General features: G+C 35.6%; 1 protein-coding gene across 2 annotated transcripts in view; it reads right to left on the reverse strand.

Moving 5' to 3' along the window:
• KNDC1 (kinase non-catalytic C-lobe domain containing 1) overlaps positions 1–16,702 on the reverse strand; it is a 65,835-nt gene that overhangs the window by 24,308 nt on the left and 24,825 nt on the right. For both annotated transcript variants that reach the window (XM_055793706.1, XM_055793705.1), the window contains 6 exons: positions 16,122–16,268; positions 14,472–14,589; positions 13,102–14,123; positions 4,950–5,064; positions 1,777–1,848; positions 1,613–1,674 (listed from right to left, as the gene is read on the reverse strand). In XM_055793706.1, coding sequence (XP_055649681.1) covers positions 1,613–1,674; positions 1,777–1,848; positions 4,950–5,064; positions 13,102–14,123; positions 14,472–14,589; positions 16,122–16,268 — 1,536 coding nt within the window. The remainder of the gene's footprint in view (positions 1–1,612; positions 1,675–1,776; positions 1,849–4,949; positions 5,065–13,101; positions 14,124–14,471; positions 14,590–16,121; positions 16,269–16,702) is intronic.

A 16,702-nucleotide genomic window follows, 5' to 3' on the forward strand; every position in this document is an offset into this window, starting at 1 on the left:
TTATTGTGCTACCTGCAGCTCAACCAATTGAAGTTGCCATGATGAGGGACCTTGAAAAGCACTTGATCTTCACAAGCTTTCTTGTTTTATTTGAAGATTTACAATTTTCAGACAGAGCTAGATTTAGCCTACTTAATGCTTAGTTTACATATGTTAGCATGTACTGCAAATGCAGTTTTGACAATGTCGAAGTACCGTGCTTCTTCACACGCATCTCCTCTGAAAAAGGCTCAAGGGACAGAAACCTAAGCACAGTACCAAATGATGTAGTCTCACAAAACAACGTTTTCTAGCACTGTTTTGAGCAAAGTGAACCACAAAGAACACAATGTAAAAACAAAGTTCACTAGAAAGAGAATAACCTGTGAACCATTTGAACTGTTGAACTAAAGCTACTAATAGGTACAAAAATATTTGAAATAGGAGAAAGCAGCTCCACCAAAACAATTTTCTTCCCCTTAGGTTCAGAATTCCAAGAGGTCAATGGGATTTACTTTGGAAAAACTTGCCATCCAATCCAGCATGTCCTTCAAAAAACTTTACTGAGGTAGTACAGTTATTGGGACTGGCACTACACAGTCTTGGTTCCCATACCATTATTCTAACTAAATGCTCATAACAACCAGAAAGTTATACAAATATCAGGAAAAAGCCAAAAAACCTGGTCATCTTATTCTATACATAATGTTGTAGAAAAACAACAACAAAAAATTACTTCAGATTTTCTAAAGCAAAAGAATAAAGCATAAAGACTTCAGGATTATTAACTTCTCCTCTCTGGTGAACTGCTGTATCATATTTCAGGGTCAGTTTGAGCTTCTGATGCCTTTGAAAAACCTGCATGTTGGATCAAAGCAGTGTAAGAAGAAAAAGCAGTTTTAAAGAAGAAGATATAGAAATATTTTTTATATTACAGATAATATTACAGAAAGTCAAACTCTGTCTTTAGTAGTTTTAAAAATTGTTATTTTTTTTTCCTGATTGACTACTGTGTCTAATTTTAAAGAACTCACGGGGCACAAGATACATATTAGCTAGCCTCCTTTCTTGTTATTTAATAGAAAGGTACCATAAATTCTTTTTCCTTACTCTTATGATCATTGTGGTCGTTTGCAATTCAGATGCAGTTGCAGTGGAGACATTGCTGTTCATTAACATTTTTATGATCTTTGGTCTGACAGCTCCTTATAGCTTATGTCCATAGCAAAAAGCTTTAAAAAAACCATACGGATAAGAGACATAATTCATTACATTCTCATAGTAAAAATATGCTGATAGTGGTATTTTTATCCAATCTTCTAAATGAAAACATGACTTCAAAGTCTGTCTTACTGCTAACAAACTGAAAATCATTAAGCCTTAAGGAAAACTACCAAATAATAGGTTTTTGGCAGCTACTCCAACAATTTTGGAAGGCAAAATAGTTTTTCAGAAGCAGCTAATTTTATGGGACATCAGTATATAAAAAAACCACAGATAACCAATAAATATTGGCAGAAATGAGAAATATTATCAGAATCTTAGAATAGTTTAGCTTTCTTCTTCAAGCAGCAGAGGGATACAACTGCCCTGTGAGAAAATGCATAGCAACCTATATAACCTACCACATTACCTTCTCAGTATCTACATCATCTTCTTCAATTTCAGGAGCTAAATAAAATACATCACAAGATTCTAAATGAGAAAAGAAACCAGAAACAAAAGGTAAGATGTTTGCTTTCTTTTCCACTCCCTCTCAAAAGAAGTAAAAGCAGAACACGCAAGGAATTAGTTTACCTTCAGCTTTTGGAGCAGCAAAGAGGATACTTCCATGGCCGTCAATCAGCACTGAGTCCAAACATAACACCACTGCAAAACAAGCCACAAAAGGGCAAGGCATAGTAAATATCTGTTCTTGTAACTATTCAACAGTAATAAAAATTAATCAAATAAATTAAAAAATCATTTGCAATGTCAGCAATTACCCTACGATAAATGATACTTTAAATAACACTATTGTTAGAACAGACACCACCCAATAAAGAAACAGTAGGTGCATCATCACCCAAAGTAATTCCTGCAAAACAAAGACAAGAAAGTAAAATAAAATGGGATTGCAATAAATACAATGGCTTAGAATACCAGAAGTTCATTCTCTTTATACCGAGCATTGAAAAGGAAGGCCAAGAAAGGAACAAACCAGAAATCCCCCACCAGTTAGATGTACCTTCTCGCAAGGTACCAATGAAAGACAGTCAATTAATCTCAAGTGTTTAATCTCTCTGCTCTTCCCTCCTCCAACTCCACCAAAATACAGGGTCATTATCTGAGGACAGCCAAGATGTGGTCACACCCAGAACTTCTCTGGGTGGGATAGGATACGGAGTCAGAGTCCAGTCTTGCCCAAAGAGTTATGATCACACACACTCTCCCACTGAAGAAATGTTACATAGACTGGTGTTTGCAAGGCCCTGAAATTTCCCATAGTTAGGAAAGAAATAACTGACTTCTAAAACTATTTTAAATCATCTGAGGTCTTCAGGAACTTAACACTAAGGTCATGAAATCATGCTATATAAATTCAATGATGGAAATCTTGTGGTGAGACTGTGTCTATCTGGTGTCTTCAAAGCACACTGTAATTTAACGTGTTTCAATATAGCAAGCCACCTGGCTAGCAACGTAGTCCTGCCTTTGCAGACTACCATCAAATACACTGTTCTCTTATTAAAGAGAGTACTAGGAGAATAGATTCTTACATCAACATAAATAAGAGGTGAAAACATTAAATCTATTACTTATTAAATAAAAAGTTAAAGAGGTCTAAGAGTAAAACAAATATTAATTTACTATTAAATAATAAATTGAAGAGGTCTAAGAGAAAAAAAATAATTGAAGGAAATAATCCTTTCACTTTTGTGGTTACCTGTACAAAACACATCTAAAGCCATTAAATTGTTCACTATGCTTGATGTAAATAAAGGCTTGCCTACTACCTTTGATAATACCTAAGCTGGACCTGAAGCATATATCTTGAAAAGCAAAGCTTTTCTGAATGGGCAACTTTACTAGTTATTTCTGCAGAGGCAGCTCTCCTGAGAATATTTCATGCTCGCTCTTTGCTTCTCAAGAGTTAATGCCTCCGGCCCTGAATCTGCAGCACAGTTCAGGCAAACCAGGTCTCAACGAGTACAATACAACATGAGAATTCTCACCTGGGTTCTCTAAAGTGCCCGTAAGCAACATGTAAGCAACATCCTCTGATAAGAGGAGAGGAAATAAATCTCAACGGAGAGTACAAACGACTTCTGTAGCAGGACTGAATTAAAAAATACATGTAGAAGCTAGCCTTGGGTATGTTTTCTCACCCAGATAATTCCTGCATAGACTAATGAAAGAAGTATAATCAAGGAAGGATTTGGAGGAAAAGGTTGTCTAAATGAATAAATCATTAAATAATCCAGCTTGTTCCACGCTTCATATATTTAACTATAACTGATCAGCTACCAACCCTACTCTACCAGTATTAAGACAAAGGATGTTTTAACAAACACTTCATGTGACATCAGCTTCACCTTTAATAAGTTAATATCATTCAAAAGGAATGCTGATAGAACTGTATGTACATGTGGGCACAGAAGTAATAACACCACTGTCATTTGACAATGCACAATTACTCTCATAACAGGTAGTGAATTCTCTGGCAGAAATATTCTAGATCTGGAAACAATATTCGACTTCAAGGTAGCTTTATTTCTCAGAATTTTAAGTAAGGTGCCTTCCATTTAGTGGTTTGTATTATTGTGTTCACTTTTACAGGCTACATAAGGTTCACATCACAACTCAGTCTTTAGTATTTTGAAGACTTCTACATTCTGGGTGTATGTAAGTATGGTAACAGAAGCTGGCTAAGCATATTAAATGAGAATCTGGGCCATTATGTGCAGCTATTTGAAACCTTCACAAACATTAGAAACATGCTATGAGGCTGAAATAATCTTTCTGTTGCAAGGTGTTATCAAATACTTAGTTTTAAGGGTAACATTGCTTCAAGCGCTCAGAAATCTCCACTTATGGCCAATCTCCTTTTTAATAGTTTTGTATCATGAAAGATAAAATAACTGAAGCTGAAAACCAAAGAGATGCAGTAAGTTTTCTGTACCTTACTATCCAAGTGTTTATATTCAGTTACAGACTTCAAACTCATCCCTGTCCAAACCCTCAAAAGCAGGCTTTTTAAAAGAAGGAGGAGGAAAGGCAGGGGGGTGGGAATCTCTGCTGTTTATCAGGACAGCTACAGATTTATTATTAGTATAAGCTAAACCAACATTCAGACTTCCTACAGAAATTTAGGATGGTCTTCTCCCAAGTCACATGCAACATACTCAAATTCTGTTAAAGGACAGTTCCCTGTTTCTCAGAAGCTGACTTCTGGAAATTCTTCTATAGACTGAAGCATAGGGAACATGGACAGAGTAATGTCATGACAAGACCCTGTATGCTTTAAACTGACAAAGCCCTGTATTGTCAAAAACACTTCAGGAATCATTTCTCACAAAGAAATCCAGGCAAAAGAGGAAGTTTTATGTTTGTGTATACATAAAACTTATTTTTTCCTGCTTTTAAGATACAACTCCCAAGCCTTTTTCTTAAAAGTCACAGTAGTTTCTCCATTCCCAAAATGTCTAAACACAAATTTTTTTCATTGCTTTTAGTCATTAAGATTTATTTCCTCCACAAAAGTCAACAAAACTCAGAATAAAGAGAAAAAATTATTTTCTTCTATATGTGGAAGAAAATTCCAAATTGAGTAAAAATTCTAAGTCTCAATTTAAAAGTGTAGTTAGAAATACTGCCTATTATTTTTTTGTACACAATGAAAGTTGCATCAACAAAGTAAAGAGAAAAAAATCATCAATACAGTGAACATAAATAACTAAGCAAATATATTAAGATAATTAAGACTATACCTGGATAATCTATGCAAGTCTGCAGAGCACATAAACACTCATGACATAACGCCCAGAGTTCATAGTCTGTCAGAGGTTTATCATACCAGGACAACAGGAGCTTTAAGGAGATCCACTGAAAAAAAGAGTGAGGATGCAGAAAGTTATTAAAAATTATCACAAACTAAAAATGTTTACTGATGCAATGAAAAAGTAAATCCTAATATACAATGCAGTCACCTAAAAAGCATCAAGATATTTATTGCACTTGCAAGTAATTAATGATACTTATGGAAAGAGCATCCTGCAGTTAGCTAGCTGTATAGATGACCCAGTAGTTTCTTAATTGCATAACAAAAGCGTAATTCAAGTGAGATTTCAGCAAGAATAGAAGTGTTTCAAGAGAAGTGAGCTGTTTGGAAGCTCTTTCTTATCATACTAAAGAAAGACTCCTTCAGAAAGTCAAAGTTGACACATAATTATAGGAACACCACCTAAACTTAAAAACACAAAAATGCAAATAATCACCACCAACAAAAAAAAATTCCCACATTCAAATGCTGATTTACCCTGACAGTTGTGTTAGAAGTCTTACCTTAAAGATTTCATCAACTTTTCTTGTTCTTCTGTGAAAGACGTTAACAATACTGACAGAATTAATGACAGGTTTATTTGAAGTCCAAGTACTTTGTTTTGTTTTTAATCACTGGCTGCTCAGTTTGTAGTAACAGCATTTATTTTTCTGGCTATCAATTTAGATTTGGATACCTGGCATAATACTTTAACGTGACAAAGATATTGTACTGCTTTTCAGAGAATACGTGCTTTACATTTTGTGATTTTTTTTCTTTTGGTGAATATAAGAACTTGACATTGATAGGACTGTACAGACACCTTCCCGATTAAGCTGTGCTAATGGAAGAGCTTATCACTTTTACACTCATCTGCCAAAGAAACAGTAAAAAATTCACTGTAGGCAGAAACCTCTGGGTTAGAGCAGAGCCATCCAACTATTTTAAAAAACAGCACAGCACATTTTCTGTTGCATATACAGCCCTAAGATGATAAACTATCTCTATATGTCAACTTTAGGCCATGTTGGGGGAAAGAACTACCAGAAGCAATTCAGGATTAACTCTTGAAAAAAACTTACAAAACAAAACTGTAGCATAGGAAACAGAAACAAAAATTAAAATCTCTGAACTATTCTGTTGTTTTTACAAGCACGTTTACATCCTAATCAATGTTTGTAAAATCTAGAGTAGATTAAGGGTCTCTTTCACATGCAATGGTAGTATGTCATTACATTTGACAGATCAGTTTCTGCACTGTCATTTACTGCAGTCAATTTTTCATGATCCTGGCTCTGAAACACCCTTCAGTGAGGCACTATCATAAAAAATGTAATGAACAGACTATTGCATTAACTTTCATCAAGATCAACAAACAGAAATAGCTTCCCTGTGATCTATGGGGAGGAGGAAAAAAACCCGCAATAATTTGCATAGCTGAAACTTTGTTAATTTAATTTTTACCAGAAGACCTTCTGAAGATGTATAATACTTTGGGCTTGTACTGCTTAAATATTCCTTGAAGGTGAACCAGATGAACTATATATTTTTAACAAGATGTGCCAGCAAACAAAACTTTTGATTTACTTACTGTTTTATATTCTGTCTACCTCCAACACACATAAAAATGAATTTGGTGCTTTTATAGTCCTATCCTCCATTGTGGCAAATAATAAAAAAAAATAATTTAATTCAGCATAGACAGATTTGAGCCAGGTAATAAGATTAAGCTTCATTCTCAAATTTTGCTATCACCAGCAGCCTGGAGTGCAGAATTCTTTCATCAATGTGTTCCTTCATTCTATCTAAAAAAAGTAAGCTCTTGAACTGTCTGATAAAAAGACATCAATCACATACCAGGAAGGAAAAGGACAGATAGTCAAAAGAATGAATTAATCTAGAGAACATTAAAGATAGAGCTTCGTACTGTTGAATGGTTACTATCCCTGATCAGTGCTGCGTTCCCCCGCCGTAGCACTCTGGTTCTCACGTGCCTCAAATGCCTTTGCTCACGGCCACTTTACAATGAAAGCAGCAGCCAAATCTTCAAATTCACCCTGCACAGCTGGCACAAGTGGAGAGCAATCAAAAGAGAATTTCCACACACTAACCAGAACATTAAGAAGGTGTTGGGATTTGAGAATATTTTTTGTAGTAAGTACATACCACTGCCATGTGTTTCTCTGTAAGAGAAACCCTCTTGGAGTTTATGTCCCTAGAGGCTCTAAAAGCTGCAGCAGAGGAAGATGGACCTCCTGTATTGCACATACAAACCATCTCTCACTTCAGGAGATGGTGAATGGCCAGCAAGGGGAAGAAGAATCTCTCACTAAAATGGAGAGTGAAGTTAGCTGTACATCAGAAAGCTGAGAGCTATCTCTCATCACTTCTGGGATAACCGAGGTCTCTAGAGGAAGAAAGAAATGACAGAAAGAAATCTAAGCACAGCAGGAAAGTAAGAATAAACCCTAAGAGCAGCAGCAAAAGTTTATGATAAGAAAGAAGAAAGTGTCAATGACAGGTAACAAAATAGAGGACGAAAAGGCATCAGAAAAATTCTGTTTCAGAAGAAAAAATGATGTAGGAAAAGCAAATCTAGCAGAAGTGAGTATCTCCGCCATCCACAGGATGGTCAAATTAACCTGAGTCAGGAAAAGAAAGGATGCAGTCTGGTTACAGGTTGGTGAAATTCTTTTAGACGTACACCTTCGTTATTTCCCTCTGGCAAGCATCCTAGGGAACGACTGAACTCCAAATACTGATATTGCTAGCTAGTATTCATATGTTAGTTGTTCTCCTGTGATACTAATAAATAACCACAGTGCTATTGTCTCTTACTATAATTCAAGTCTCTCCCCACTTCAACCATAAAACCCCATTATTATTATACCTGGAAAAAATTAAAAAAAACCTGACGAGGTTATTCTTTTAGTGTCCTAATTATTCCACATGCTCACCTTCCTACACCAGAAAGAGAGAATTCTGGAAGACTTCATCTGAAGACTGAGGGTTGAGATCTGCTGGGGATTTCTCCTTCTAAGACCTTGTAAAAGTTACCTAATATAGTCAGGGTATGTACGACCTGTTTCATCACACATTTAAATCTGTCATGAAAAAAAAAGATGCAGTCTGCTTGAAATAGTTTCCAAAGGAAACTTCTCAACCTAAGATTATGAGGCAATGTTTATTTATGCCTCAAATCTTAAGTAAACGGTATTTAATGCAATGCACCTCATACTTCACCTTTAAGGTATTTAACATTAAATATCTCAAAAGCATTTAATGCCATGTATATTTAAATTCCACTGAACCTGTTTGTGTATTGGTAAACATTTAAATGTAAAAATCCCTTATTTAAGCATCTGTCTCAGGTTTGGTTGTATTTTAACATGCAAGTCTCTGATTTGTGGCTATTACAATTTACTACAACTTCAAAAACTCCACCCAACTGCCAAGAAAAAAATAAATACCTGAAGTGCTGGAAAACATATGATTAAAATTTTTTAATCAAACCACCTGTAGCATGCGTTGTTTCCTAACTATCTATTCAAACATTTTAGCAAAGCAAGCTCAGGACAACTGTTCAGCATATGTAAGACCTCAAGTCCACTTCATTTAAAGCATTATTTTAGTACCGATAGAACACATTTATTAATATATAATCACCAGTGAAGTTGCACCAAAGAGCAAACAAAATTATAATGCAGTGCCTCTTCCTGAAATTCTTTCTTCATGCTCTGTAACAGACCTTTTCATCACAGAAATTATATAACCCAGTTTTTAAAATAAGAAACTGTTTTTCACAGCACAAATTTTGACAGAAAAATAGGAAAAAGCCATGAGTTATTATTGCCTATAGCTACCTACTAGTGACATTTTGGTTTATGTGAAAAATACTGCATTTTAAACGTCACTTGTTGAAAAAGTGATGTTTTTTTTGTTCAGTGCTGCAAAGATCATTTAACAGGTCTTTTATTTCATTGTTGGTACCAGAATTGTAAAACCAAAACTTTCAATAAAGCATGCAGACTATGCCAACATGCTGTATTTTATGAACATAGTGCTGGGGTTATTTTAAACAGACATAACAAGCAAGATGTTCATTACTCTTTTCTTAAGTATAATTCTGGGAATTGACAACTTTTCTTTCCTTCAAGTGTTGTTTCCCCAGTGTTCAAGTGTCATTCTCTAGCTACATGGCCTTTCACTGCTCCCATGCTTGACTGGATATGAATGACCAACAGAAAACAAATGTATATATGCCAGGTTCCCATTAACCCTTCCCATGTAAAGGCATAGCATTTGAATCAGAGAAACATTTAAAAGCATTAGAGATGAGGCACACCTGATTGGAATGAAATTGGTTAGAGAAATAAAAGATCCCCACTCAAACTTGAAGTGAAAAATATTTATTTATGGCATGCAAAACTATAAAAATTATTAGGGAAACCCTCACAAGATACATTGCAGTAGCCAGACAAAAGCAAGCAAGTATTTTTAGTAATGCTTACTAGCAGTAAAGCACACAACATTAAGAAGCAGCTGTGTTGGAGTATTAGAAAAATATTGTCCACTGGAGAAGTATTGACAGGCAAGAAAAAGTCTGTTCTCCAGAGTAGACAAGGTTGATCTTCAACCGGATGGGACAGGTATTGCACTCTCTAAAGAACAAGAAATAGTTAAGGAGATGCTAGAGATACTATGGTAAAAGCTCTGTTTGTTGCAATCATGCTTGTCTGTTATAGAAAACTAATGAAAGAGCAGCACTGAAAGTCTTCTGAGGTGTTTTCTATTTAGCCCAGAAGACAGAATTCACATCAGTTAGGGCTTCACACTTTTTATGTCTTTGCAGTAAACAAACTCTCACACTCAAATCTTACCTTCTTAAAAAAACAACAACAAAACAACCCCAAACATTTTTAGGTATTTGGTGAAATTCTGGCACAAAGAAACAAAAGGGAACTTGAAGGAGATGCATCAGTTATAACTTTTTGACACAGGGATAGCACAGTGTGGCTTTATTTCTGCAATTCTCAGGAGGTAAGAGAGGCAGAAACTGCCATGCATCAGAAGCCTGAGGAATAAAATCTGTTTTCCGAAAGAAGAAAAAGAAGCTGAAAACATTACTCACCCCTCCACCCCTGCTGCTTCTCTAAGAAGACTTATAAAAGAGTCTGCTGTACAGTTCAATGACTACTGAAAATGAATGACTGTCCTTCAGTAAACAAATATTACCAGGCCAGAAGCTCAGCATTTCAGGGAACAGACAGCCATTTCAGAAACCCAGATCTTACTCACAGATGTTGATATATTTAGATGGGATTTTTCCTCCCTACAGCAGTTACATTATCAAAGTTTTTTTCTAGGTAGTTTTTTGTTGTTTGTTTGTTTGTTTGGGGTTTTTTTAAGTCCAAGTTAGGATTTCCCTAAATAGGATAATATTTCTGTGTCAGAACCTGGATATTTGCTGGAATTTATTACGAAGAAAAGAATCTAGACCATGAGTCTTGTCTAACCTTTCTTCTACTGAAAAACGCAGCTATAAACCTCCAGTTTCATAGACAACCCACCCTGCTGTCTTCATTTCCGATTACATGTATTATGACACTGCTTATTAGGGTAACTGGAATAATAGTTACGTTCTCTAATTCAGTGTGATTGCCCTGTGAAGTCAATGGGAGCAGGATAACCTCACTTCTACTAACAGCCTACTTATGTGGAAGAACGAAATTCTGCTCACAGAACAGCTGGAAGAACACATTATTTAAATTGATGATGAAATATTTGAAGAAAAATAGGATTTCAGAAGAATGGCAAAATAACCTGAAAACGTATTTTGGTTTATGTTTCTGTGTGCCAATCTCAAGTGCTGCTGCAGGAAAAGCAAACAAGACATTTGTTAGTTTTTAAATCGTGCCAGAAATTTGGGAAACTATAATTCTGATGAATATTATTTTTTTGAAAGTATCTTCATGTACTCAGACTTAAACTGGTGTCCTGGTAATCCAGTAAGGGCAGTATATAGATCTTACTTCAACAGATCTTGTCCTCCTTAAAGAACTCCTACCACTAAGTTTATGTTAAGTGATGGCTGCTTATTCACCACAGCACTGTAAGACTGAGGCTTAAGTAAGCCCATTTCTACCTCAAGGCAAGTGACTTAAGTGTGGTACCTTTATTTCTTGGAATGAAACAAAACAAAACAAAACAAACCCAACCAAAAAACCAAACTCCCTAAAACTAGCAAACCAGCTGCAGTAGTCTGACAGTTTTAGCCATCTTCACCATTACAAATAAACATGCAAATGAATTCCTAGGTTTATACTGTTTAGCAAGAAAAAAAGCCTTCCACTCAGAAAAAAAGATTTGCACATTAAGGTGACACACAGTGGTTTGTTGCTTGAATACTAAGACTTATCTAGATTTCTGTATACTAACAAGCTTTCTCCCAAGAAGTCAGTGACTGAAATTGCTATGATCCTTGCTAGAAATACAAGCACATCTACCAAATGAAGCATGTTCATGTAAATCCAGAGTAACAAATGACATTGCAAAAGCAGAAGACTTCGGGATGATTATGAATATTTGCACTCTCTTCTGAATATATAAGGTTGCATAGTCCAGAGCTGAAAAGGTGGGGGTGGTGGGGGAGAAAACACAAAAAAAGGGAAAAAAAAAGGATGTCTACAGTAAATGGAACTTCTCCCAGAGTCTGAAAAATGCACCTGCAGGATTTAAAAATCTAAATAAAGGATTCAATATGCATACAATGACTAATTCCCTCAGACAGCAAAACCATGCCATGTGGTACTTATCCGTACTTACTATCCTCCCACACTAAGAATTTAGTAAGTGCACATGTTATTGAGATTAGAAGAGGCAGGAAAGGGAAAAAAGCAGTTACAACAATCTTCAATGATGCATTATTTTTTTTAGCTATGATGAATCAAAGGCTCTTTACACACTTGACAGTCCTAGGTTACTACTCCAGTAGAGGTGTTCAGGCAAGGCGAAAAGAGAGATGGACACAGACTGAAAATAACCCTAGGTGCCACTGCATGGGATGGCTGGAAGACTGGCTATCAGGCAAGGAGAATAAGGCTGTAGAGTCAGTAGACAAGTAAGAAAAAACCCACACATCTTCACCTAAGCATAATTTCTGGAAATGAAATGTGAAGTTTGTGCTGCTCATTTTTATCAAGTCAGAGCAAGGCTGGTAAAGCATCAACCATCCTGCATTTTTAGCTAGCAGCTCTCCTATCACATGGATTGTTTACGTCTCTTTGATCATGGCACAAGACAGCACCATCTAGTCAAAGACCAAACTTGTCCACCCAGAGAAAATGTAATTTGAGCAGAGAAGAGACCACACTACAACTATCTATCAACAAATTCTAGTAAACTAATTACCAGCTCTCCCTCTTCTTATTTGGCTATTTATAAAGATGAAATGCTTGAGACAACATATCCATCATATTGTGCACATATTTGAATTCTATCATGAAATATACATAAAAACACAGAGGCAGTATTTTAAGAACACAGAACAGATACAGCATATGTACAATTTTCAAAAACTTAAATGCACATGTAGTTTAAAAAAAAAAAAAGTGGAGTCTTTTTACTCCTGAAGCAGATGGGCTATTGCCATTGATTTCAGTGAGGTCAGGTTTACAATCAGGAACTCTGCAACTTTCATAAGCACCTGGGAGGTCCACTGCAAGGTAGTGAACTTTATGCGCGGTAACATAGAGTTAAAAATCTACATATGCTTTGGTAATGTCCTTTTACAAATGTAATCAGCTATTAAGTATGCTGCTCTAACACACTAGTGAGTATACTCCATTTGTAAAAAAAAAAAAATTAAAATTAAAATTGATTTTGCAATAGCATAAATTTCACTGTAGCACTTGACTTTTAGAGAGGAAAAGAGGATCACCAAGTTTCCAATATTAACTCCTAAGGTGTGCAGACTAGCAAAATTCAGTTTTCCAGGATGCTAAAAGTGGACAAAGGGGGAAGAAATTGCACAGTATTTAAGTCATTTCATCTCCACATAAGTGACTACAGCAACTATATAATGAAGACTTTATTTTTACTACCTGCTCATTACTTTTGATTTCTGACCCTCTGCCTCCACAAAGATTATCTTCATTATTGTTTGCACTCATCACACCGTTGCTTAATTCTGAAGACCTAATTAGGTTTGATCCATATCTGTTCCCACTGGGTTTTGTCGTTAGCACTGATGCCATCTTGTTAAAATGTGGTAAGGAATTTTCATTTGACCCTTGAAGTGTTTCAGAAGAGTCTTCCAACGCCATGTAATTGTCTAGCATTTTTGCTCCAGCAATTGATTGATTTGGGCCTTTTAGCACACCAGCTGTATTTGGCATTTCAGAGGTAGCATCAGAACAGTCTTCTTTGTGATCAGATGAAGCAAACCCTATCTTTTTACCATTAATAAGTGACATGTGTTCTTCTAGATTCAAGCCAGACACCTGTGTGCACACACATGGAACTTCTAAATGAAGATCATTAACCTGGTGATTCTTTGGTTCTATTTTTGGTGGACTATTAATAGCAAGTGAATTAAGATTTCCCTTTGAAAAAGCAACCTCATTATTATTGTCTAGAGGTAGTGACTCTTGTGTTAGCAAGTGATTTTTCCTAGCTAGTGCTCCACTGTTGGTTACAGAAGTAAAAAAGTTATTTGTATCGGCAGGTTCAAGTGGTAACTTTGGAAAGGTTTTAATTTTTCTCAAAGAACCTTTCTTAAAAATGCCATCTCTCTCCAGGTCAGTAACACATGACTTTATATCCAAAGCAACACTAGCAAAATTGTCAGCATAAACTGTATGTTTGTCGTCTTCTTTGCTCTTTTTAGCTTGAGTTGCAAGTTGAGAACGTTGAGTTTTCTCATTATCCAGATCAATTTGCATTTCCTTCAAACCACTTTCTCTGCCAGTCACCATAGTAACTATTGAAGAGTCCTTATGACAGGTAGCTGTCATATCTTCCACTGCAGACGAATCACCTGCTATGTTGTTTTTCTCACTGGAATGTAATTTAGATCCCAAACTTCTCTGACACATTCTTCCCTTCCACATGTTATCACATACATCTAGATGCAAAAACAGATGCTTATATTAAATGTGTATTTAAACCTCTCAGTCTTCTCTAGTAAATCTTTATATTGCTTTTTCTGCCACTTCTGTTATGTATCTTCAGCATGTTACACACAATTATTTCTGGACAAGTCACTTTTAATCGTAAAAGACACAAAATATATTAATTATGTTTATTGAGAGTTGTATGTCCCCTGCTCCCCACCCTGAATCCACAAATATTTAATAATGACTTTCTGATATGTAGAAAGGAGCCTATAACAGTAAAGTACACATAGTATTTTAAAAATCATTAGATAGGTCAGACAATCTAAAGTTCTAGACTAAATACATTTTAAGGTTACCTTGAGAAGCACCAAATGATTCAATTGAAAGAACCCTTCTTCCAACAGCAGACAGGCTTCGACAAATGTTACTTGATGAAGCAATCTTCAGTTTTTCTTCACATAATGACAAAATGCTCTAGAGAAAATTAGTGTTAGATACTTATTTAATAATGAATAATTTGTGCATTTTGACTAAAGTGAATCATGTTAACTCACACAGTACATCTGAATTTATACAATTCAAGTTCTAGCCTACAGTTAGAACACTAAGAACAACTGATAAAAATTAATAACCTTAAATGATACTTTATGAATAACATACTGGAAATGTAAAAAGCTAGAGTGGGAATAATTTTTTTAAACAGCCAGTGATTCACTTGAATTGAGTGACAGCGGCAGGATGATGAATGTTTTTATTACTGAAATTACATTAAAAGTAAATCCCGAGTTATTTAAAAATGGCAAAATACAAATATCTAGAAAACACTTCCCAACTAGAGAAAGCAATCATTATCAGATCACAACAAACAGTATAACTTATCTCAGTCTGTAGCATAAGCATTATTTGATGGCATTAGCACTGGTTGCGCACACAATTAACTACAGATATTCACACATTTAAAAACCTGTCACTTTGGGCAGGGAGTAGAAAAGACCTGCCTTTCCAAATGCATCCCACTGTTTCCTCAGTAACTATTCCTAGATAAACACTGATGAGACCTCACAGCTCTGAGGAGCTGTTCTTCCCCATTAACCTGCTCAACTAGTCTTCTGCTGTTGTAAGTGAAAGGAAGAACTTGGCTCTGTTGGCTCACATATCAGATTGAGGAAGGACAGGAGAAAGTGAGACAGGTATCCAGCCGTGCTGGAGTATAGTCATGCCTAGAAAAGTCTATGGGTGTCCCTCCGTATAACTCCCCTCACCCCTTTCCACCCAAGAAATTTCCACTGTTATTTTGTGGCTACAGTCCGAAAGTCTGCAAAAACAATGCATTAAATCTAAACTTTCACTCATTAATGTCAAGTAACACTGTGTTAGGTAACCCATATTTACAATATAAATCCTTTGAAAACATCATCTTGAAAAATAATATATATATATATATCTTCAAATACTTTCTAAAAACTGATGGTAAAATAAGAGGCTAAATGGAATAAAATACAAAACCAGTCAAGATATCTAATCAATACTTCTAAACATTTATATATTTACAGAAAAACAAGTTAGTAGTAATGCTTTGAACATTCAAAGACTAGAGGTTTCCTAGGGCATGGCTCCCTCCATCCCCTTCTTAAATGCAATCCAAACACCATTTGAGGCACCATGCAAAGTTTGCAGCATAATGCCTGTGCTCTTACTTCTAATGACTTACTCTCTCTGTAAACTAAATACTAAATGGGAAAAAAGTTAATAAGAAAATTTAGATCCACAAGCGTATTATTCACCCAACCTTCTTAAAAATCAAATAACTGTAAAACATTACATCCTTTTCAGGCTGTATCTCCATTAGAGTAGGAAGAAAGAAGAATTTCTGCTCAGTCTGGGAAAAACTCAGCAAAAATCTGAGCATACTACATATAAAGACCATCTCTCTATTAATGAGTACACATATAGAAGTATTTTTGTCACCTTTTTTTAACAAAAAGAATTATGTAGGGCTCATTTACCTCAATATCTGGCCTGTTTTCAGGGTTCTCTTCTTGCATTTGCTCCAGTAGAGTATGCAGATCTTGCCCAAATTCTGATTCTGTTTCAGGTTCTACTACATATTCTATTGCTGCTTTCAATGTTGCACCTAAAGAATAGATGTGTGCCTGGATGAAGTTTAAAAAAAAAGCATTAAATATGTTACAAATTTTTTCTGTCCTGCCGAAAAAGGTCTGAGTTCACAAGGATTACAGCTTACATTGTTTTTATTTTTATTTTACAAGGTAATAGTTTACTGTAAAGGTGGTTTAATTTAAACAGGAGGAACAAAACTGGCCTCAGTCCTGCTTTGGAAGATATGCTTGTTGCAAACAAAAAGAAAAAACCAGCTAGAACCTTTCTTCTTCCTCAGCAATAATCAGTATTACAATTGTTCATCAGCTACAGTTGAATATAAAACTTAGCTCCTTGCATGTGTGTGAGTCATATTTAAGCTAGAAGCATGCTGGGTGATTATCAGGGGAAAAAATAATTAGTTTGACAAAAAATTCATATATAGAAGTATTTTGTAAGTGCTATCAAGCATAAAGAAAGCTAGCAG

The sequence above is a fragment of the Falco peregrinus genome, chromosome 1, assembly GCF_023634155.1.
Source record: "Falco peregrinus isolate bFalPer1 chromosome 1, bFalPer1.pri, whole genome shotgun sequence".
Classification (NCBI taxonomy): domain Eukaryota; kingdom Metazoa; phylum Chordata; class Aves; order Falconiformes; family Falconidae; genus Falco; species Falco peregrinus.